Source organism: Eptatretus burgeri, chromosome 1, assembly GCF_056783735.1.
Source record: "Eptatretus burgeri isolate ZD-2024b chromosome 1, Ebu_testis_v1, whole genome shotgun sequence".
Taxonomy (NCBI): domain Eukaryota; kingdom Metazoa; phylum Chordata; class Myxini; order Myxiniformes; family Myxinidae; genus Eptatretus; species Eptatretus burgeri.
In genome coordinates this window covers 136,769,207-136,790,175 of record NC_140961.1, presented here as the reverse complement: position 1 = coordinate 136,790,175, position 20,969 = coordinate 136,769,207, and the positions used below count along the sequence as shown (strand labels likewise).

General features: G+C 47.9%; 2 protein-coding genes across 7 annotated transcripts in view; both read left to right on the top strand.

Annotated features, from left to right (window-relative positions):
- Nucleotides 1-308: 308 nt before the first annotated feature.
- On the top strand, nucleotides 309-9,229 carry RPS18 (ribosomal protein S18). Of its 6 annotated transcripts, none has more exons than XM_085899721.1 (6): nucleotides 309-372; nucleotides 723-821; nucleotides 5,557-5,643; nucleotides 8,136-8,237; nucleotides 8,722-8,813; nucleotides 9,079-9,229. In XM_085899721.1, exons 1-6 carry the CDS (start codon nucleotides 370-372, stop codon nucleotides 9,152-9,154), a joined length of 459 nt encoding a protein of 152 aa, XP_085755847.1. In that variant the 5' UTR covers nucleotides 309-369; the 3' UTR covers nucleotides 9,155-9,229. The 6 variants fall into 6 exon arrangements, with proteins under 6 accessions (XP_085755847.1, XP_085755827.1, XP_085755856.1 ...); XM_085899701.1 differs by lacking the exon at nucleotides 309-372 and adding an exon at nucleotides 379-449; XM_085899695.1 differs by lacking the exon at nucleotides 309-372 and adding an exon at nucleotides 380-484.
- Nucleotides 9,230-11,572: 2,343 nt separating this feature from the next.
- Nucleotides 11,573-20,969, top strand: part of GOLGA1 (golgin A1) — a 44,380-nt gene continuing 34,983 nt past the window's right edge. Inside the window, exon 1 of the mRNA XM_085868194.1 lies at nucleotides 11,573-11,879. The gene's annotated coding sequence lies outside the window, so the exon portion shown is untranslated. The remainder of the gene's footprint in view (nucleotides 11,880-20,969) is intronic.

Here is a 20,969-nt window from a genome sequence, read left to right as displayed (position 1 = left end):
AAGCAAAATAATGACAAAAGAATGACATAGAATAGAAATCGTGACGAAATAGATATGTAAAATAAAAAACATGAGGAAGGAAAAATATTTTTTTTTTCTCTCAACACCGGCATTTATACATTAAATCAAATTATCGTTCCTATTACCAAACTCACATATTATTATTATTATTATTATTATTATTATTATTATTATTATGTACAACGAAACCAAATAATTATTTCGATATCTTTATTTTTTAATTTTATTAATTTAAATCGTTACAGAATGATTCACGAAGGAAAGCGAAGGTTAACGTCACGTTAACATCCGGCCTGTCGGCACACGTGACCGCACGTCATTTCCGGTTTCTTTTCGCGTTCTGCCATTATGGTGAGCGGTCGTGCATGTTGTCGTGTTCCGAATGGAATCCGGTTTCATCCGCCTTCCCCTTCATCCCAATCGACCGCGTACTTACCTCTGCGCTCGTTGGAGAGCCGCTTCGGTTCATTTTTCAGTGCATTTTGATCGAGATGTTTTTATATTCCAGTGTGTGTTTTACATCGACGCTTTGACGTCTTCGTGCTGCTTGTGCTGCTTGTGCTGTTGCTGTTTATTAGCTGCTTGTGCTGTTGCTGTTTATTAGCTGCTTGTGCTGTTGCTGTTTATTAGCTGCTTGTGCTGTTGCTGTTTATTAGCTGCTTGTGGTCTTCCTCCTCTCTCTCTCCCTCTCTCCGGCGCAGGCACTGGTCATTCCGGACAAGTTCCAGCACATCCTTCGTGTGTTGAACACGAACATCGACGGTCGACAGAAAGTGGCTTTTGCCATCACGGCCATTAAGGTCTGCTCATCCCGAGATGTCCGTCCGACGCACACCCTGCTCCTCTCGGCCATTGTGGACCCTCCTCCCGAGACCCCTCGCTCTCTCCATAACGATTTTAAACACTTGGGTTTAGTCATGTGGCGTGTGATTCCGATCTAAAACGCTGACACATTTCGTTTGTGAATATACCACGTGAGCATGATGGACGTATCTTCGTACTACAAGGGTACTCGGTGGAGCGCACGCCTCCGCCCCGTAACCCCTGATCCATGACAACATATCGGGCTCGATACGTTTTTGAAATATCATGCTATTCGGCCAGCGGTAAACCTAAACCTCGATAAAGGGCTGTGTTTTAGGGGTTTAATCAACCGGCTTGACAAAAAGCTACAACCGGTCTCGTATGAAAGATGGTGATCTCAGTAACACATTTAGCCCTGTTGTCCTCATATGTTGGTGTGCGGTCCATGAAATATTCACATTTGAAGGATACACCCGTCTGAATATTTGGACCGTTTCAGAAAATCACATAATTTCCCATAAACTACAAGACAAAGAGCCCTCTTCCTAAAATCCACCTTGACGCACTTCATATGCAGTCACGTCACGCAACATGCACCAGCAGCAAAATAACTTCCAGATCACCAAGAAAAGCGGATCTATTTGGCTGGTGGCTTCTCTGATGGTTCGCTTACAGCATGCCTTTCATCTGCCGGAATGTATCATGACAGTCAACTCGCATCAACGCAGGAAGAGGCAGATTCTCGGATATTTCTTCATGTGAAGCATGCCGATGATGAGTTCAGACGTAACAATGTGCATGGGTCCATTACAATCAAATCAGCAGACACTGATGTGCTTGTCTTAGCAGTCCACTACTTTCCACAGTTGCGGGACACTGCCGACATATGGATAGAGAAAAGAACATCAGCAGGATGCAAGCTTATCCCGGTCCATCAGATATGTTACAGCTTGCTTCCAGAAATGTGTACCCGGCTCCTGCGTTTCATGCCCTGACAGGATGTGACTCTGTATCAGCATTCTTCGGCTATGGTAAAAAGAAAGCATGGAAAGCTATGAAGACACTGCATCTTCAGAATAATGGTCCACACCTCGAAGTCCTCGCCACTGACGATCTCCAGGAGGCAGTGGCTGCTTCAAGACATCGAGTCAGTGCCATGTATGATTCTCAAGGGAAATATATGGATGCACACACAAATTTGAATGATCTTCGGGCGAAACTCGCAGCGACCAAAGATGTCCCAGTGCATAAGTTGCCTCCGTCCGAACCAGCTTTTCTCGAACATATGAAGAGATCCGTTCACCAAACCTGAGTATGGATGAATAACCACCTGGCAAATCCAGAAATTCCCACACCAGAGGGTCGTGGATGGTACAGAGGAGAAGGTGTGCTGCTTCCCACATTGTTTGATGGACCCACATCAGCGGAGATGTTAGATGGTCTTGTGTGTCCATGCCGTGGTAGTGAACCATGTACCAACAGCTGCAGCTGCTCACAAGATGGTTTGCCTTGCACTAACGAGTGCATGTGTGCCACCGGTGACAGGCAGTGTGGCAACGAACTGTCACATGGTGACCAAAATGACACGGACAGTGATGGTTGAACATATCGAGGACACTCGCTCAAAATATGTTTTAGTTCATTTCTCGTAGAACAATGTGTATTGGTGTAACATAGTTATCACATCACTTGTGCAAACTTCAGTCACTATATCGTATAATTTGCTAGTAGAAATTTGTTTCAAAATATTCTCATTATATTGATACGACAAACTGAACAAATATAAAATAAAGAAAAAAATATGACAATTGGCAGATGTTTATTTCTGTAGTTGATGATTTTCGAAGTTTGCGGTCCGGAAATTACGTCTTTTTTTCTATTAAAAGCACTCAAATGTACATATATTTATCTAGAAGTATTCCATTAAGTAATGGAATAACATTAAGTAACTAGTAGTATTCCCCTGTTCATTCTGCACATTTCAATACCAATCATGTAAAAATAGGGCACATTGCTTTGTAGTTATGGCTAATTCACTGATTTTCGGAAATGGTCAAATTTTCTAATGGGGGTATCCTTCAGGTGTGAATATTTCATGGGCCACACACCAAAAAATGAGGACAACAGGGCAAAATGAGTTACTGAGATCCCCATCTTTCATACGAGACCTCTTGTAGCTTTGTGTCAAGCCGGTTGATTGAGTACCAAAAAATCTGACCTAAACTGCTGGCCTACACTACTCGATGGTTTTAGGCCCAATCTCTCAATGGTGAAGAATCACTGAAAAAAATTAAATAACTCTCGGATCCGGATCCAGATCTTCACCAAAATCTAATCAGTTCGTCCTTGTCACACACCCAACCTGTCCACAAGATTTCATCTGAATCCGTCCACAAGTTTTTGAGATATCCTGTACACAAACACACAGACAGACAGAAAAGGGTGAAAACATAACTTTCACCTTTGGTGGCGGAGGGAATAAACAATGAAACTTGATATAGTTGAGATTATTCTTAAGGTGGGGGAAGGGGGAGGGGGGAGGATATATTATAGGGTTTATAGAGTAGCGGCCGAGACTGATAAAGGCCTCTATTTTAGGAGATACCTCAACCAAAGGTAGAACCAGCTAAAACTGGTATAATTTTATTCCTCTGGATGTCTAGTTTTCAGAAAATGATGTTGTCGTTGCAGCAACTGTGTACAACATGCCAAATTAACCCCTTCCTTGTGGACGTCCGTGAAAAATTGCCATTTTCAATTATCGCCACATACATTGAAATGAGCCAAGTTAAATTCAACCAAAGGTCTTTATTTTAATTTATTTGGTGTAATAGACACCAGACAACACATTCAATGGGGTTTAGAGTTAATCCAAGGGTTGGAGGGTTAAAAAAAAACAAAAAACCCCATCAAAACTGAAAGGTTAGTGACTTTTGGTAGCGTCGGACAAATCGTCCCAAATCCTACCCCTAACAGATGTTGTATCAGTGTCAGACCAACTTGTATTCCTTTTCCTGCATACCCCAGTTATGCAAAACTGACAATGAGAGAGGCAAAATTGATACAGTGTGGCATGTTACCCCTGGTTTGCGACAGTACCCAAAATTGGCACCTGTGTCTACGTGTCAATCTCATTTTCCTCCTGTCCTGCTGGTGTGTTATTTTGATTTTGACACTCTGTGCATGAACAGGCATCAATACAATCAAGTCCAGCAAGCTGACAATGACACTTCCTTCCATTGGAGCAGTCCTTATCTTTGCAATGCAAGTGAGTGAGGTCTCGCACCTCGACTGGAGCCGGTGGCTTTGAGAACATGGTCGGTGTGATGCCTCCATCATCACAAGCACTCCAGCCATGACCGACTGGTTGAGTTTCCTCCTGGTAAGCAAAATATGACTGTTACACCAGATCCTAGTCTGGTACTTGGCACGTAGGACATGCTGTTTGGACGCATCTTCCGTGGGCAGAAGCATTGAAGCTGCTTTGTCCTTCGTCGTTGCCATTAGGTGGCGCATCTCATCTAGAGTTTGGACATCTTTTCCCTTCTTTCCGTACAGCGACAATGCGAACACCTGTGCAACGTTCCCATCATTCTCATGAAAGGTTGTCAAATCTGTGAGACTGTAAATGTTTTTGACAAGTTTGGAGTAGGCAGTCTTTTTGCCGATCCTGTTCATTGAACACATCGTATCGCATCCTGTCAAGGCGTGAGCAGCAGGGAGGCTACCACAAACTGTCGGACCAAGTTGGTCCACAATTTCATGAACTGGGATGTACCGCTCCTTGCCAGAATGTCCAGCATGCGTGAATACTTGGTCAGTTTGCTGTCCTCGTCGTTGTCCTTCTCGTGTACTACCAAAGCAATCGGTATCATCACAGCGGATAATCGGGTGACCATTGCCCTGGGAGAGACTGCACGCATGGAGAATCATCCTCGTGTCTGCTTCCTCTTGGTTGGAGTGGAGGCTTTGGGATTTGGGACGATTTGTCCGACGCTACCAAGAGTTACTAACTTTTCAGTTTTGATGGGGTTTTTTTTTTTTTTACCCTCCAACCCTTGGATTAACTCTAAACCCCATTGAATGTGTTGTCTAGTGTCTATTACACCAAATAAATTAAAATATAGAACTTTGGTTGAATTTAACTTGGCTCATTTCAATGTATGTGGCGATTATTAAAAATGACAATTTTTCACGGACGTCCACAAGGAAGGGGTTAATTTGGCATGTTGTACACAGTTGCTGCAACTACAACATCATTTTCTGAAAACGAGACATCCAGAGGAATAAAATTATACCAGTTTTAGCTGGTTCTACCTCCGGTTGAGGTCGACATAGTTTTCCTGGGCTGGACCGCTACTCTATTAATGGACCGCAATAAAGAGTTTGTGGTCAACATGGCCACCGTTGTATATAATTTGAATGCATTCTGGGTAATGTGTCGCCTGCCCTGAATATGAAGTGAGCAAACACCTTGTATCGGGAACATGCACAATTTTATGCGCTACATACATGCAGACCCACCCACGTGTGGAAATGGCAGCCAACAACAGCAATTTGCACACACACACACATGAAGGTGGATGCTTTTAGACCTGGGAGGACTCCATTCCACCTCCTGAAACATGCATATGGAGATGACGATCAACGGCACATGCACGCGAGAGCGTGCGCTCGTTATTTTGTAAACTCGAATTGTACTCTCACTCTTTATGGTGCTTGTCTTGGCAGGGAGTGGGGCGGCGCTATGCTCACATCATCCTCAGGAAGGCGGACATTGATCAGAACAAACGTGCTGGAGAGCTTTCTGAAGAGGAAGTACGTTTACATTGAGACTCTCACCGTCACTGCTCTGAATGCCCCCCCCCCCCAATCTGTAGTTAGCACAATTACACCTGAGCTATTTACTGTGGGTTTGATTCCCGATCCGACTGTCAACTCTGATCGGTGCTTCGCGGACAGGACAAAGTGCGCCATCCCTCGGATGGGCTTGCGGTGTCCATTGCGAAGAGTTAGTGAGTTATCGCCGACACCATGAGCAAATTGCTGTCACCTTCAGTCGACCATCAAGCGAGCCAGCTGGTTTGTGAAAGACTTGGATGAAAGAAAAATTTATTTCAGCAAGAAGGTGGGAATAATCAGGAACATTTAAGAAGTAGTAGTCGTAATAGTTGTCGAGTATGGTTATGGTTCTCTTCCAAGGCCGTCGGTTAAAACTGGAAGACGACGGCGTCTCAGGATTGCTGGACACTGCAACCGCCGTGAAAACGAACCTGTTTCCAATCATGCACTGTGGACACATAACCATGGAAGGCCGAAGCAGGGAAGATCAGCTCTGAACTACATTAACATGCTGAAGAACAATACGGGTCTGGAGACGGAGGAACTGCACACAGCGATCCTTGATCGAGAGGACTTGTAGCTGAGGATCAATGTCATCCGAGTTCAGCCTGAAAGATGACTTTAGTAGTAGTTGGTTGTGCTTTTTATCCTTGGGGTGGTATTCTTGTTTGAGGACAGCCTTTTTTTGCCATTTCTGATTTTCGTAATTGGTGATCCAGTCATTTCCCAATCATCCTCCAGTCTTGGTGCCTTTTGGTGTGGGAGGGATGGGAATGGGTGTGCGAGTGTCTGTACACTCCTTTAAAATAGTGAAGCTGCCTTGAAGAGGTATTTCAAGTGATAATTTTTTTTTCATTTCTTCATGAAGGAATTGTTGCATAACCGTGATGATAATGTATCATTTATTACTATACAAGAGCATTTGATTGGCTCTGGGGCTGGCGATATAGCCTTGGTTCTAAGTGATATAGTTTAAGCGATTTATAGCCTGAGTTCGAATCCTGATCAAGTTATAAACTGTCATCTTGGTGTTTCACAGACAGGGTGATTCATCAGTGTGCGTTCCATCGCTCGGTCGTACGTTAAACTGGGCATCCCGTCTGCCAGCGTCAGTTGGTGGGTGCTCAAGATCCCACGGTGTCCTTCGCGAAGAGTGGGCGAGCTATCACCGGCACCATGAACAAATTGCAAATTCCTCGCCAAACCACGAGGGTGTGGTGAAAAGTAAACCCTCCTATTATTTTGCTCCAAAACGGATAAAGATATTTGAATGAACCAAACACTGATACTAACATTGGTCTTCATTCCACTGTGGTGCATATTTATTTCTCAACATCATCACCACTGTGGTCCACGTGTTTCAACCAACGTTTAAGTAGTTTTGTGATACCACCACAAAGGATCACCAGCCCCGACTTGGCTCCGTCAGATTTTAATCTCTTCCCCAAACTTTAAGAACACCTTCGTAAAGAACACAATAGACCTGTGCATGACCTGCTGACATAACAAGCGCTTTACAGCCGCCTTCACATCATCGCTGGAAGAAAAATGTTCTTTACAAAGGTGTTCAAGTTTAGGGAAGACATTAAAATCTGATGGAGCCAAGTCGGGGCTGGTGATCCTTTTGTGGCGGTATTCCATTGACCATCTCTTGCTCTCGGGATCGTAATGGTGCACCCGACTCATCTCCAGTCATCTAATCTCCTTTCCAGTCATCTTTTCTCCTCTCCAGTCAGTCATCCTAACTTTATATCCAGCACTTCACGTTTCACAGCATTGATGTCATGCGGCCCTCTGCCATCTTGTTGAATGTAGGATTGAGACATCGAGTGTCAGAATCACTAAATTTCGCACCCAGTGGCAGGAAGAACGAATGTGCGAACTGTGCTTTGTTTCATTCTAATGTCTTTACCTGTTTTGGTGAAAAAGGATTGGGGGGGGGATTGCTTTTCAACATGCCCTCGTACTTGGTCGAACCTCACTGACCTGACCAGTCGCTTCGTGAAAAACTTGGACCAAAAACTTCCCCCGGCCAACTCCACAAGAACATAGGAATAATTGTGGCTGTTAAAGAAGAGGAAGAGTTGTCTTTCTGTTCTTGAGTTGGGAAGGCATGTTTGATGTTTTCATCAAATCCCTGTTCAATCAGCACTATCACCACCTCTGATAAATCCCCCCACAACCTTTCCTGTGTATACCAAATATAGATTGTCCACAACCAACAAAATCAATCCAGTGATGCTTCCCCTAAAACGTTGCCGAAAAACTGATAATAAATCATTAATGTGTGTGTGTGTGTGTATATATGTATTAGTATTATATAGACCATTCCATGTTGCACGAGTATTAACCCAAGTTGGTTAATGGTGAACTCTCGAGGTTTTTAAAAAAAAAAAATGAATGATGTGGAGAAATGTTTGAAAGTGATTGAACAGGAAGGAAGACATTTATTTGTTTGTTTTTGGCAGGTGGAGCGACTGATCACAATAATGCAGAATCCCAGACAATACAAGATTCCAGATTGGTTTCTCAACAGGCAGAAGGACATTAAGGATGGCAAGTACAGCCAGGTATGACCTACAGGACAGGGAGCGGTAAGTCAAGAGAGGATGTTAAAGCTCATGATGCAACGATCTCTTAATACTAAATTATTACAAGCTAGTGGATATACCCATCAAGGAAAGATGATGAGACGCTATGGCATGGCATTTAATCGAACAGGACCATAAAACTACAACAACAACAATCCCGTGACAGTTGGGCTTGTGGCACCATCTTCCAGAATGCCATGACATTATCCGGCATAGCAAAAGCTTACACAAAACTCTTTAACTGGGCCAAATGTGATAAAAGTTGGAAGTAAATTTAGATGCCGGAAGAGGAATGCTAAGATATTGTTAATTATGCCCACAAAGTTTGGTAACAACGGGAGAGTCGATGAGAGAGGAGGGAGGAAATTGGACACGCTGTCCATTTATTTATATCATAAATACATGTTGATTTGCAAACCGAACGATTATTTTTTTTGCAACCACTTACCATGTGATGTTTCAGGTCCTTGCCAATGCATTGGACAATAAGTTACGTGAAGATTTGGAGCGACTGAAGAAGATCCGTGCCCATCGGGGCCTGCGACATTACTGGGGGTGAGTTCCCTTTGGAAGGTTCAAGTTCAAATGCCAACCTTGTTGGCAAAAAGCACACGATTTCCGAGATATTTTGTGGATTGGAACGTTCGAATGCTATCCAGCTCTTGGACTTGGCTGGAAGAGAATGTAAGGCAATGCAAGGAATGGTTTTACTGTTGGAAGCAAAGATGGTGACAGGATAGGAAGCATGCTTGGTATAATGGTGTTTCATACTGTCTTTGCCTATTAACGATCTCTCTCTCCTCCCCCTCCCCACCTCCAGCCTGCGTGTCCGTGGTCAGCATACCAAAACCACTGGCCGTCGGGGTCGCACAGTGGGTGTGTCAAAGAAGAAGTAGAAAGAACACCTCATGGCCTTCCTTCTTATTTTACTTTCTCCTTGAGATGCCAAATAAAGCCGAATCATTTTTCTGCATCTGTGTCATTTGTTGTGCTTGCTCATATTTTCTTAATTTTTCCATCACGTATGTGGAAATGTATTTGACTTTGAGTGAACTTGTTTTCTCAACCCTTTTGATCTGGAGCAGTTATCTTAACTATTTTTTTTTTATAAAGGGGCCACATGCCGAAAAGATGCCACACTGTCTCCTCGATTCCAAAATGGCTACTATTAGGCCTTGTCTCTACATCCTTTTTTTTTCTCCTTTCTTTCGTTGTGGTTACTCAGCTGCAAGCATTATTGCTTGCAGACTGCAATATACTGATGTAGTTATGTTATTTTTATGCATCGCATTGGAACACTCATTTGCACCCATTGAGTCAATTTGATAGCATTTATGGCAGATTATGATGGGGTGTTTCACGTTTGTGTATCGGGGCTGCACTTCACCCAGTGGCTCGAGGGCTGCCTAATGAAGAAACGGATCTGGAGGATAGATTTATAATGCAGGCCTTGTATGAATCGGTGTGGTGTCGGTTTTAAATAAGAAGAATAAGTCATTGTTCATGTGTTCAGATGCATTGGGTTGCTGAGGCAGTTGTTTATTGGCTTGGGGGCACAATCTTGGATGGCCACCGCTCTCAACCCTAGGGTAGGGAATTCGAATGGCTCGTTCTTCCCAGTAATGTACTCATTTTGCCAACTTTGGAAGGATGACAAGCTAAATCAACCCACCTAGTGTTATTTAAGATGGCCTGATGGGCTGAAACGCAGGACTTTATGATCTTAACGATTAAGCCAACACGAGGCTTAGGATTACATTATTTCTCTTTTGACTTCTCTGGCTGCCTGCCATCATGAACATTTAAAAAAAAAGATCTTTCCTTCTATTCTTTCCTCACTGAAGCAAGACGAGGGTTTCGGCAGGGGCTGCTTGCAGCCGATGTTGATCTCTGTAAAGCGTTCGATTCAGTGAATCGGGATACCCTCTGGAGGATTCTTGGTCTTCGTGGGGTGCCACCAAAACTAATCGATCTAATGTCTGACCTCTACTCTGGTACTGAAAGTGCTGTGAGATGTGGTGGTACCATCTCTGACTTATTTCCAGTTGTTCCTGGAGTTCATCAGGGGTGTGTACTGACCCCCACACTTTTCAGCGCTTGTATGGACTAGATTCTGGGGAGGATGTCAGAGAGATCACACCTGTGGTACATCGTTTTAGATTGTCGAGATCGCTGACGTTGATTTCGCAGAAGATGCAGTCATCTTTGCGGAGACTTTAGATATCCTTTTGGGGGCCCTCGAGGTGCTGAATGAGGAGTCTGAGCCGCTGGGATTACGGGTTTCCTGGGTCAAAACTGAGATCCAGGCTTTGAATGACATCTCGGATGCTGCTATCTTGTTTGTGGCAAGGATGTTGAGGTCATGCAGAGATTCACTTACCTTGGCAGTGATATTGATGTTTGCTGGCTGTGAGTCAGAGGTCAATATATGTTTGAGTTAGGCCTGGGGAGTCATGGATTCACTGGATAATGGGGTGTGGCACTGCCGGTACCTGTGCAGGAGGATAAAAGTCCGAGTCTTCAGGTCCTTGGTGCTTGCAGTCTTGCTTTATGGATGCGAGACTTGGACTCTGACCAGGGATCTGAGACGGAGACTTAATTCCTTTGGTACCAGGTCTCTTCGGAGAATCCTTGGCTCTCGCTGGTCGGACTTTGTGCCCAAGGAGCGGTTGCTGAGAGAGACTCGGATGAGATTTGTTACCTGCAGAGTCCGTGATCGTCAGCTGTGGCTGTATGGACATGTGGCTCGTTTTCCTGACGCTGATCCTGCTCACCAAAGTCTCAGCGAGGGAGTCTCGTGAGTGGAGGAGGCCAATGGCCGACCACGTGTCTCGTGGTTGCAGCAGGTTGATCGGCATCTCAAGAAAATGGGGATGGCAGACAGAGACCCCTGGAGTACAGATGGAAAGTGGACGCAGTGACGCGCTGCCCCGGTGCATGCTCCCATCCCTGACCTACCTGACCTTCCATTCCAAATTTCTTAATTCCATTAAAGTGTTTCATCTGGGGATGCAACTCATTTGCTTTCTTCAAGTAATGTATGCTACCTACCTTTAAGCGGTTCATAAGTCCTGCATAAAAGGACATTTTAATTATGTAGATATTTTTATGATGATGATTATTTGTTGCTGTCCTTGATTGTAAGCTTGGGTAGGGTGGCAGAAGGTTCAATGGAACCTTTCTCTGGCCCAAAGTAGTTTTTTGTGAAGGATTTTGATTTGAGGGTGAAGCTCCAATTTTCTTTCATGGGCACCAATCAATAGGAAGTTGCGCTTGGATTACGTCACGTCGGCTTAGCCAATGATAAGCGAGCACAGCCGAAAGCTGTGATCGTACTTCATATGTGCAGCCAATCAGGGCTTGATGCAGTTTATTTATTTTTGTGGTTGTCCCGCCCCTAAAAAGGGAAATGATGGCAACACGATGTTGGCTCAGGAAAAGAAGAGAAGGCTGATTTCCTCACCTCGTTAAAAAGTTGTGGTGTTCATAGCTTTTTGATCCTCTTTGGACGCGATCCTGTTTTACTGGCTCCATGTCAGGAAGTGAAGCGAGCTAGGGGCCACAAGCTTGGAAATTACCTTCAAACTCGGTGCTGTCGCGTCTGAGATGTTCATTTTCCGGGTGCGTCATCGTTTGTCGACGTGAGCCTCACGTGAGAGTTGGCCACAATGAAGGAGATGATTGTCTGTGTGGGGCAGGGGGATGATGAAAGAGTTTGTCTGGGGGAGGCGGAGGTTGGGTTGGCTGAGGAGGGGGTGGGGGTCAAAAGGTTTGGTTGTGGGGGGAGGTTGGGTTGGTTGGAGGGGGCGGTTGGATTGGTTGGAGGGGGCGGTTGGGTTGCTTGTGGGGGGCGGTTGGGTTGCTTGTGGGGGGCGGTTGGGTTGCTTGTGGGGGGCGGTTGGGTTGCTTGTGGGGGGCGGTTGGGTTGCTTGTGGGGGGGCGGTTGGGTTGGTTGGAAGGGGGCGGTTGGGGGTAGTGGGAGGATCGGGGTGAGGGGTATGAGAGGCTCGGCCTCTGGGTTGGGGGATTGTGAGAATATCGGCCTCGGGGTGGGGGGTAGTGAGAGGATCGGGGTGAGGGGTAGTGAGAGTATCGGCCTTGGGGTGGGGGTAGTGAGAGGATTGGGGTGAGGAGTAGTGAGAGGATCGGCCTCTGGGTTGGGGGGCAGTGAGAGGATCGGCCTCGAGTTGGGGGGTAGTGAGAGGATCGGCCTCGGGTTGGGGGGTAGTGAGAGGATCGGCCTCGGGTTGGGGGTAGTGAGAGGATGGGCCTCGGGTTGGGGGGTAGTGAGAGGATCGGCCTCGGGTTGGGGGGTAGTGAGAGGATCGGCCTCGGGTTGGGGGGTAGTGAGAGGATCGGCCTCGGGTTGGGGGGTAGTGAGAGGATCGGCCTCGGGTTGGGGGGTAGTGAGAGGATCGGCCTCGGGTTGGGGGGTAGTGAGAGGATCGGCCTCGGGTTGGGGGGTAGTGAGAGGATCGGCCTCGGGTTGGGGGGTAGTGAGAGGATCGGCCTCGGGTTGGGAGGTAGTGAGAGGATCGGCCTCGGGTTGGGGGTAGTGAGATGATCGGGGTGGGGGGTAGTGAGAGGATCGGGGGGGTAGTGAGATGATCGGGATCGGGGTGGGGGGTAGTGAGAGGATCGGGATCGGGGTGGGGGGTAGTGAGAGGATCGGCCTCGGGGTGGGGGTAGTGAGAGGATCGGCCTCGGGGTGGGGGGTAGTGAGAGGATCGGCCTCGGGGTGGGGGGTAGTGAGAGGATCGGCCTCGGGGTGGGGGGTAGTGAGAGGATCGGCCTCGGGGTGGGGGTAGTGAGAGGATCGGCCTCGGGTTGGGGGTAGTGAGAGGATCGGCCTCGGGGTGGGGGGTAGTGAGAGGATCGGCCTCGGGGTGGGGGTAGTGATAGGATCGGCCTCGGTGTGAGGGGGAGTGAGAAGATCGGCCTCAGGGTGGGAGGGAGTGAGAGGATCAGCCTCATGGTTGGGGGGTAGTGAGAGGATCGGCCTCGGGATGAGGGGTAGTGAGAGGATCGGCCTCAGGGTTGGGGGGTAGTGAGAGGATCGGGGTGAGGGGTAGTGAGAGGATCAGGATCGGGGTCAGGGGTAGTGAGAGGATCGGCCTCGGGGTGGGGGGTAGTGAGAGGATTGGCCTCGGCGTTGGGGGTTAGTGAGAGGATCGGCCTCGGGGTGAGGCGCAGTGAGAGGGTCGGCCTCAGGGTTGGGGGGTAGTGAGAGGATCGGCCTCGGGGTGAGGCGTAGTGAGAGGATCGGCCTCAGGGTTGGGGGTAGTGAGAGGATCGGCCTCGGGTTGGGGGTAGTGAGATGATCGGGGTGGGGGGTAGTGAGAGGATCGGGGGGTAGTGAGATGATCGGGATCGGGGTGGGGGTAGTGAGAGGATCGGGATCGGGGTGGGGGGTAGTGAGAGGATCGGCCTCGGGGTGGGGGGTAGTGAGAGGATCGGCCTCGGGGTGGGGGGTAGTGAGAGGATCGGCCTCGGGGTGGGGGGTAGTGAGAGGATCGGCCTCGGGGTGGGGGGTAGTGAGAGGATCGGCCTCGGGTTGGGGGGTAGTGAGAGGATCGGCCTCGGGGTGGGGGGTAGTGAGAGGATCGGCCTCGGGGTGGGGGGTAGTGATAGGATCGGCCTCGGTGTGAGGGGGAGTGAGAAGATCGGCCTCAGGGTGGGAGGGAGTGAGAGGATCAGCCTCATGGTTGGGGGGTAGTGAGAGGATCGGCCTCGGGATGAGGGGTAGTGAGAGGATCGGCCTCAGGGTTGGGGGTAGTGAGAGGATCGGGGTGAGGGGTAGTGAGAGGATCAGGATCGGGGTGAGGGGTAGTGAGAGGATCGGCCTCGGGGTGGGGGGTAGTGAGAGGATTGGCCTCAGCGTTGGGGGTTAGTGAGAGGATCGGCCTCGGGGTGAGGCGTAGTGAGAGGATCGGCCTCAGGGTTGGGGGGTAGTGAGAGGATCGGCCTCGGGGTGAGGCGTAGTGAGAGGATCGGCCTCAGGGTTGGGGGTAGTGAGAGGATCGGGGTGGGGGGTAGTGAGAGGATCGGCTTCTGGGTGGGGGGAAGTGAGAGGATCGGCCTCAGGGTTGGGGGTTAGTGAGAGGATCGGCCTCGGGGTGAGGGGTAGTGAGAGGATTGGCCTCGGGGTGAGGGGTAGTGAGAGGATCGGCCTCGGGGTGAGGGGTAGTTAGAGGATCGGCCTCAGGGTTGGGGGGTAGTGAGAGGATCGGCATCGCGTTGGGGGGTTGTGAGAGAATCGGCCTCGGTGTGAGGGGTAGTGAGAGCATCGGCCTCGGGGTGAGGGGTAGTGAGAGGATCGGCTTCTGGTTGGCGGGTAGTGAGAGGATCGGCCTCGGGTTGGGGGGTTGTGAGAGAATCGGCCTCGGTGTGAGGGGTAGTGAGAGGATCGGCCTCGGGGTGGGAGGTAGTGAGAGGATCAGCCTCATGGTTGGGGGGTAGTGAGAGCATCGGCCTCAGGGTTGGGGGGTAGTGAGAGGATCGGGGTGAGGGGTAGTGAGAGGATCGGCCTCGCGGTGGGGGGTAGTGAGAGGATCGGCCTCGGGGTGAGGGGTAGTGAGAGGATCGGCCTCAGGGTTGGGGGGTAGTGAGAGAATTGGCCTCGGGGTGAGGGGTAGTGAGAGGATCGGCCTCGGGTTGGGGGGTAGTGAGAGGATCGGCCTCGCGTTGGGGGGTAGTGAGAGGATCGGCCTCGGGTTGGGGGTAGTGAGAGGATCGGCCTCGGGTTGGGGGTAGTGAGAGGATCGGCCTCGGGTTGGGGGATAGTGAGAGGATCGGCCTCGGGTTGGGGGGTAGTGAGAGGATCGGCCTCGGGTTGGGGGGTAGTGAGAGGATCGGCCTCGGGTTGGGGGGTAGTGAGAGGATCGGCCTCGGGTTGGGGGGTAGTGAGAGGATCGGCCTCGGGTTGGGGGGTAGTGAGAGGATCGGCCTCGGGTTGGGGGTAGTGAGAGGATCGGCCTCGGGGTGAGGGGTAGTGAGAGGATCGGCCTCGGGTTGGGGGGTAGTGAGAAGATCGGCCTCAGGGTTGGCGGGTAGTGAGAGGATCGGCCTCGGGTTGGGGGAAGTGAGAAGATCGGCCTCAGGGTTGGGGGTAGTGAGGGGATCGGGGTGAGGGGAAGTGAGAGGATCGGCCTCTGGGTTGGGGGGTAGTGAGGGGATCGGGGTGAGGGGAAGTGAGAGGATCGGCCTCTGGGTTGGGGGGTAGTGCGAGGATTGGGGTGAGGGGTAGTGAGAGGATCGGCCTCGGGTTGGGGGGTGGTGAGAGGATCGGCCTCAGTGTTGGGGGTTGGTGAGAGGATCGGCCTCAGGGTTGGGGGTTAGTGAGAGGATCGGCCTCAGGGTTGGGGGTTAGTGAGAGGATCGGCCTCAGGGTTGGGGGTAGTGAGAGGATTGGGGTGAGGGGTAGTGAGAGGATCGGCCCCGGGTTGGGTGGTAGTGAGAGGATCGGCCTCGGGGTGAGGGTTAGTGAGAGGATCGGCCTCGGGGTGGGAGGTCGTGAGAGGATCAGCCTCATGGTTGGGGGGTAGTGAGAGGATCGGCCTTAGGGTGGGGGGTAGTGAGAGGATGGGCCTCAGGGTTGGGGGTAGTGAGAGGATCGGGGTGGGAGGTAGTGAGAGGATCAGCCTCATGGTTGGGGGGTAGTGAGAGGATCAGGGTTGGGGGGTAGTGAGAGGATCAGGGTTGGGGGGTAGTGAGAGGATCGGGGTGAGGGGTAGTGAGAGGATCGGCCTCGGCGTGGGGGATGGTGAGAGGATCGGCCTCAGGGTGGGGGCTGGTGAGAGGGTCGGCCTCGGGGTGAGGGGTAGCGAGAGGGTCGGCCTCGGGGTGAGGGGTAGGAGAGGGTCGGCCTCGGTGTGAGGGGTCGCGAGAGGATCGGCCTCGGTGTGAGGGGTAGCGAGAGGATCGGCCTCGGTGTGAGGGGAAGCGAGAGGATCGGCCTCGGTGTGAGGGGTAGTGAGAGGATCGGCCTCGGTGTGAGGGGTAGTGAGAGGATCGGCCTCGGGGTGGGAAGTAGTGGGAGGGTCTGCCGCTTGGTTGCGGGGTAGTGAGAGGATCGTTCTGATGGTTGGGGGGTAGTGAGAGGATCGGCCTCATGGTTGGGGGGTAGTGAGAGGATCGGCCTCATGGTTGGGGGGTAGTGAGAGGATCGGGGTAAGGGGTAGTGAGAGGATCGGCCTCGGGGTGGGGGTGGTGAGAGGGTCGGCCTCGGGGTGGGGGGTGGTGACAGGGTCGGCCTCGGGGTGGGGGTGGTGAGAGGGTCGGCCTCGGGGTTGGGGGGTGGTGAGAGGGTCGGCCTCGCGGTTGGGGGGTGGTGAGAGGGTCGGCCTCGGGATGGGGGGTGGTGAGAGGGTCGGCCTCGGGGTGGGGGGTAGTGATGGTGTTTCACTGTGTGGGGAGATCACGAAGCGGTGGGGGTGTGAGAATGTTGAATCGAGTAGTGAGTAGAGTGCCTGGAGTGAGAATGTTTAATTGAGGAGTGAGTAGAGTACCTGTAGTGAGAATGTTTAATTGAGTAGTAAGTGGAGTGCTTGTAGTGAGAATGTTGAATTGAGTAGTGAGTAGAGTACCTGTAGTGAGAATGTTGAATTGAGTAGTGAGTAGAGTACCTGTAGTGAGAATGTTGAATTGAGGAGTGAGTGGAGTACCTATAGTGAGAATGTTTAATTGAGTAGTGAGTAGAGTACCTGTAGTGAGAATGTTGAATTGAGGAGTGAGTAGAGTACCTGTAGTGAGAATGTTGAATTGAGGAGTGAGTAGAGTACCTGTAGTGAGAGTGTTTAATTGAGGAGTGAGTAGAGTACCTGTAGTGAGAGTGTTTAATTGAGTCGTGAGTAGAGTGCCTGAAGTGAGAATGTTGATTTGAGTAGTGAGTAGAGTACCTGTAGTGAGAGTGTTTAATTGAGTCGTGAGTAGAGTGCCTTTAGTGAGAATGTTGATTTGAGTAGTGAGTAGAGTGCTTGTAGTGAGAATGTTTAATTGAGTAGTGAGTCAAGTACCTGTAGTGAGAATGTAGAATTGAGTAGTGAGTAGAGTGCTTGTAGTGAGAATGTTGAATTGAGTAGTGAGTCGAGTGCCTGTAGTGAGAATGTTGAATTGAGTGGAGTACCTGTAGTGAGAATGTTGAATTGAGTAGTGAGTAGAGTACCTGTAGTGAGAATGTTGAATTGAGTAGTGAGTAGAGTGCCTGTAGTGAGAATGTTGAATTGAGTAGTGAGTTGAGTGCCTGAAGTGAGAATGTTTAATTGAGTAGTGAGTAGAGTGCCTGTAGTGAGAATGTTGAATTGAGTAGAGTACCTGTAGTGAGAATGTTTAATTGAGTAGAGTGCCTGGAGTGAGAATGTTGAATTGAGTAGAGTACCTGTAGTGAGAATGTTGAATTGAGTAGAGTACCTGTAGTGAGAATGTTGAATTGAGTAGTGAGTAGAGTACCTGTAGTGAGAATGTTGAATTGAGTAGTGAGTAGAGTACCTGTAGTGAGAATGTTGAATTGAGTAGTGAGTAGAGTACCTGTAGTGAGAATGTTGAATTGAGTAGTGAGTAGAGTACCTGTAGTGAGAATGTTGAATTGAGTAGTGAGTTGAGTACCTGTAGTGAGAATGTTGAATTGAGTAGTGAGTAGAGTACCTGTAGTGAGAATATTTAATTGAGTAGTGAGTAGAGTACCTGTAGTGAGAATATTTAATTGAGTAGTGAGTCGAGTGCCTGTAGTGAGAATGTTGAATTGAGTAGAGTACCTGTAGTGAGAATGTTTAATTGAGTAGTGAGTAGAGTGCCTGTAGTGAGAATGTTGAATTGAGTAGTGAGTAGAGTACCTGTAGTGAGAATGTTTAATTGAGTCGAGTACCTGTAGTGAGAATGTTGAATTGAGTAGTGAGTAGAGTGCCTGTAGTGAGAGTGTTTAATTGAGTAGTGAGTAGAGTGCCTGTAGTGAGAATGTTTAATCGAGTAGTGAATAGAGTGCCTGTAGTGAGAATGTTGAATTGAGTAGTGAGTAGAGTACCTGTAGTGAGAATGTTGAATTGAGTAGTGAGTAGAGTACCAGTAGTGAGAATGTTTAAGTGAGTAGAGTACCTGTAGTGAGAATGTTGAATTGAGTAGTGAGTAGAGTACCTGTAGTGAGAATGTTTAATTGAGTAGTGAGAAGAGTGCCTGTTGTGAGAATGTCGAATTGAGTAGAGTGCCTGTAGTGAGAATGTTGAATTGAGTAGTGAGTAGAGTGCCTGTAGTGAGAATGTTGAATTGAGTAGTGAGTAGAGTGCCTGTAGTGAGAATGTTGAATTGAGTAGTGAGTAGAGTGCCTGTAGTGAGAATGTTGAATTGAGTAGTGAGTTGAGTGCCTGAAGTGAGAATGTTTAATTGAGTAGTGAGTAGAGTGCCTGTAGTGAGAATGTTGAATTGAGTAGAGTACCTGTAGTGAGAATGTTTAATTGAGTAGAGTGCCTGGAGTGAGAATGTTGAATTGAGTAGAGTACCTGTAGTGAGAATGTTGAATTGAGTAGAGTACCTGTAGTGAGAATGTTGAATTGAGTAGTGAGTAGAGTACCTGTAGTGAGAATGTTGAATTGAGTAGTGAGTAGAGTACCTGTAGTGAGAATGTTGAATTGAGTAGAGTGCCTGTAGTGAGAATGTTGAATTGAGTAGTGAGTAGAGTGCCTGTAGTGAGAATGTTGAATTGAGTAGTGAGTAGAGTGCCTGTAGTGAGAATGTTGAATTGAGTAGTGAGTTGAGTGCCTGAAGTGAGAATGTTTAATTGAGTAGTGAGTAGAGTGCCTGTAGTGAGAATGTTGAATTGAGTAGAGTACCTGTAGTGAGAATGTTTAATTGAGTAGAGTGCCTGGAGTGAGAATGTTGAATTGAGTAGAGTACCTGTAGTGAGAATGTTGAATTGAGTAGAGTACCTGTAGTGAGAATGTTGAATTGAGTAGTGAGTAGAGTACCTGTAGTGAGAATGTTGAATTGAGTAGTGAGTAGAGTACCTGTAGTGAGAATGTTGAATTGAGTAGTGAGTAGAGTACCTGTAGTGAGAATGTTGAATTGAGTAGTGAGTTGAGTACCTGTAGTGAGAATGTTGAATTGAGTAGTGAGTAGAGTACCTGTAGTGAGAATATTTAATTGAGTAGTGAGTCGAGTGCCTGTAGTGAGAATGTTGAATTGAGTAGAGTACCTGTAGTGAGAATGTTTAATTGAGTAGTGAGTAGAGTGCCTGTAGTGAGAATGTTGAATTGAGTAGTGAGTAGAGTACCTGTAGTGAGAATGTTTAATTGAGTCGAGTACCTGTAGTGAGAATGTTGAATTGAGTAGTGAGTAGAGTGCCTGTAGTGAGAGTGTTTAATTGAGTAGTGAGTAGAGTGCCTGTAGTGAGAATGTTGAATTGAGTAGTGAGTAGAGTGCCTGTAGTGAGAATGTTGAATTGAGTAGTGAGTAGAGTACCTGTAGTGAGAATGTTGAATTGAGTAGTGAGTAGAGTACCTGTAGTGAGAATGTTGAATTGAGTAGAGTACCTGTAGTGAGAATGTTGAATTGAGTAGTGAGTAGAGTACCTGTAGTGAGAATATTTAATTGAGTAGTGAGTAGAGTACCTGTAGTGAGAATATTTAATTGAGTAGTGAGTCGAGTGCCTGTAGTGAGAATGTTGAATTGAGTAGAGTACCTGTAGTGAGAATGTTTAATTGAGTAGTGAGTTGAGTGCCTGTAGTGAGAATGTTGAATTGAGTAGTGAGTAGAGTACCTGTAGTGAGAATGTTTAATTGAGTCGAGTACCTGTAGTGAGAATGTTTAATTGAGTCGAGTACCTGTAGTGAGAATGTTGAATTGAGTAGTGAGTAGAGTGCCTGTAGTGAGAGTGTTTAATTGAGTAGTGAGTAGAGTGCCTGTAGTGAGAATGTTTAATCGAGTAGTGAATAGAGTGCCTGTAGTGAGAATGTTGAATTGAGTAGTGAGTAGAGTACCTGTAGTGAGAATGTTGAATTGAGTAGTGAGTAGAGTACCAGTAGTGAGAATGTTTAAGTGAGTAGAGTACCTGTAGTGAGAATGTTGAATTGAGTAGTGAGTAGAGTACCTGTAGTGAGAATGTTTAATTGAGTAGTGAGAAGAGTGCCTGTTGTGAGAATGTCGAATTGAGTAGAGTGCCTGTAGTGAGAATGTTGAATTGAGTAGTGAGTAGAGTGCCTGTAGTGAGAATGTTGAATTGAGTAGTGAGTAGAGTGCCTGTAGTGAGAATGTTGAATTGAGTAGTGAGTTGAGTGCCTGAAGTGAGAATGTTTAATTGAGTAGTGAGTAGAGTGCCTGTAGTGAGAATGTTGAATTGAGTAGAGTACCTGTAGTGAGAATGTTTAATTGAGTAGAGTGCCTGGAGTGAGAATGTTGAATTGAGTAGAGTACCTGTAGTGAGAATGTTGAATTGAGTAGAGTACCTGTAGTGAGAATGTTGAATTGAGTAGTGAGTAGAGTACCTGTAGTGAGAATGTTGAATTGAGTAGTGAGTAGAGTACCTGTAGTGAGAATGTTGAATTGAGTAGAGTGCCTGTAGTGAGAATGTTGAATTGAGTAGTGAGTAGAGTGCCTGTAGTGAGAATGTTGAATTGAGTAGTGAGTTGAGTGCCTGAAGTGAGAATGTTTAATTGAGTAGTGAGTAGAGTGCCTGTAGTGAGAATGTTGAATTGAGTAGAGTACCTGTAGTGAGAATGTTTAATT

What these genes read in the sequence shown, in the direction of transcription:
- RPS18 (XM_085899695.1), top strand. Translation starts at nt 404, where the DNA reads ATGGAATCCGGTTTCATCCGCCTTCCCCTTCATCCCAATCGACCGCGT. An exon ending in GAGAGCTTTCTGAAGAGGAA is followed by an intron (nt 5,644 to 8,135) that starts GTACGTTTACAT and finishes TGTTTTTGGCAG; the next exon opens with GTGGAGCGACTGATCACAAT. An exon ending in AGGATGGCAAGTACAGCCAG is followed by an intron (nt 8,238 to 8,721) that starts GTATGACCTACA and finishes GTGATGTTTCAG; the next exon opens with GTCCTTGCCAATGCATTGGA.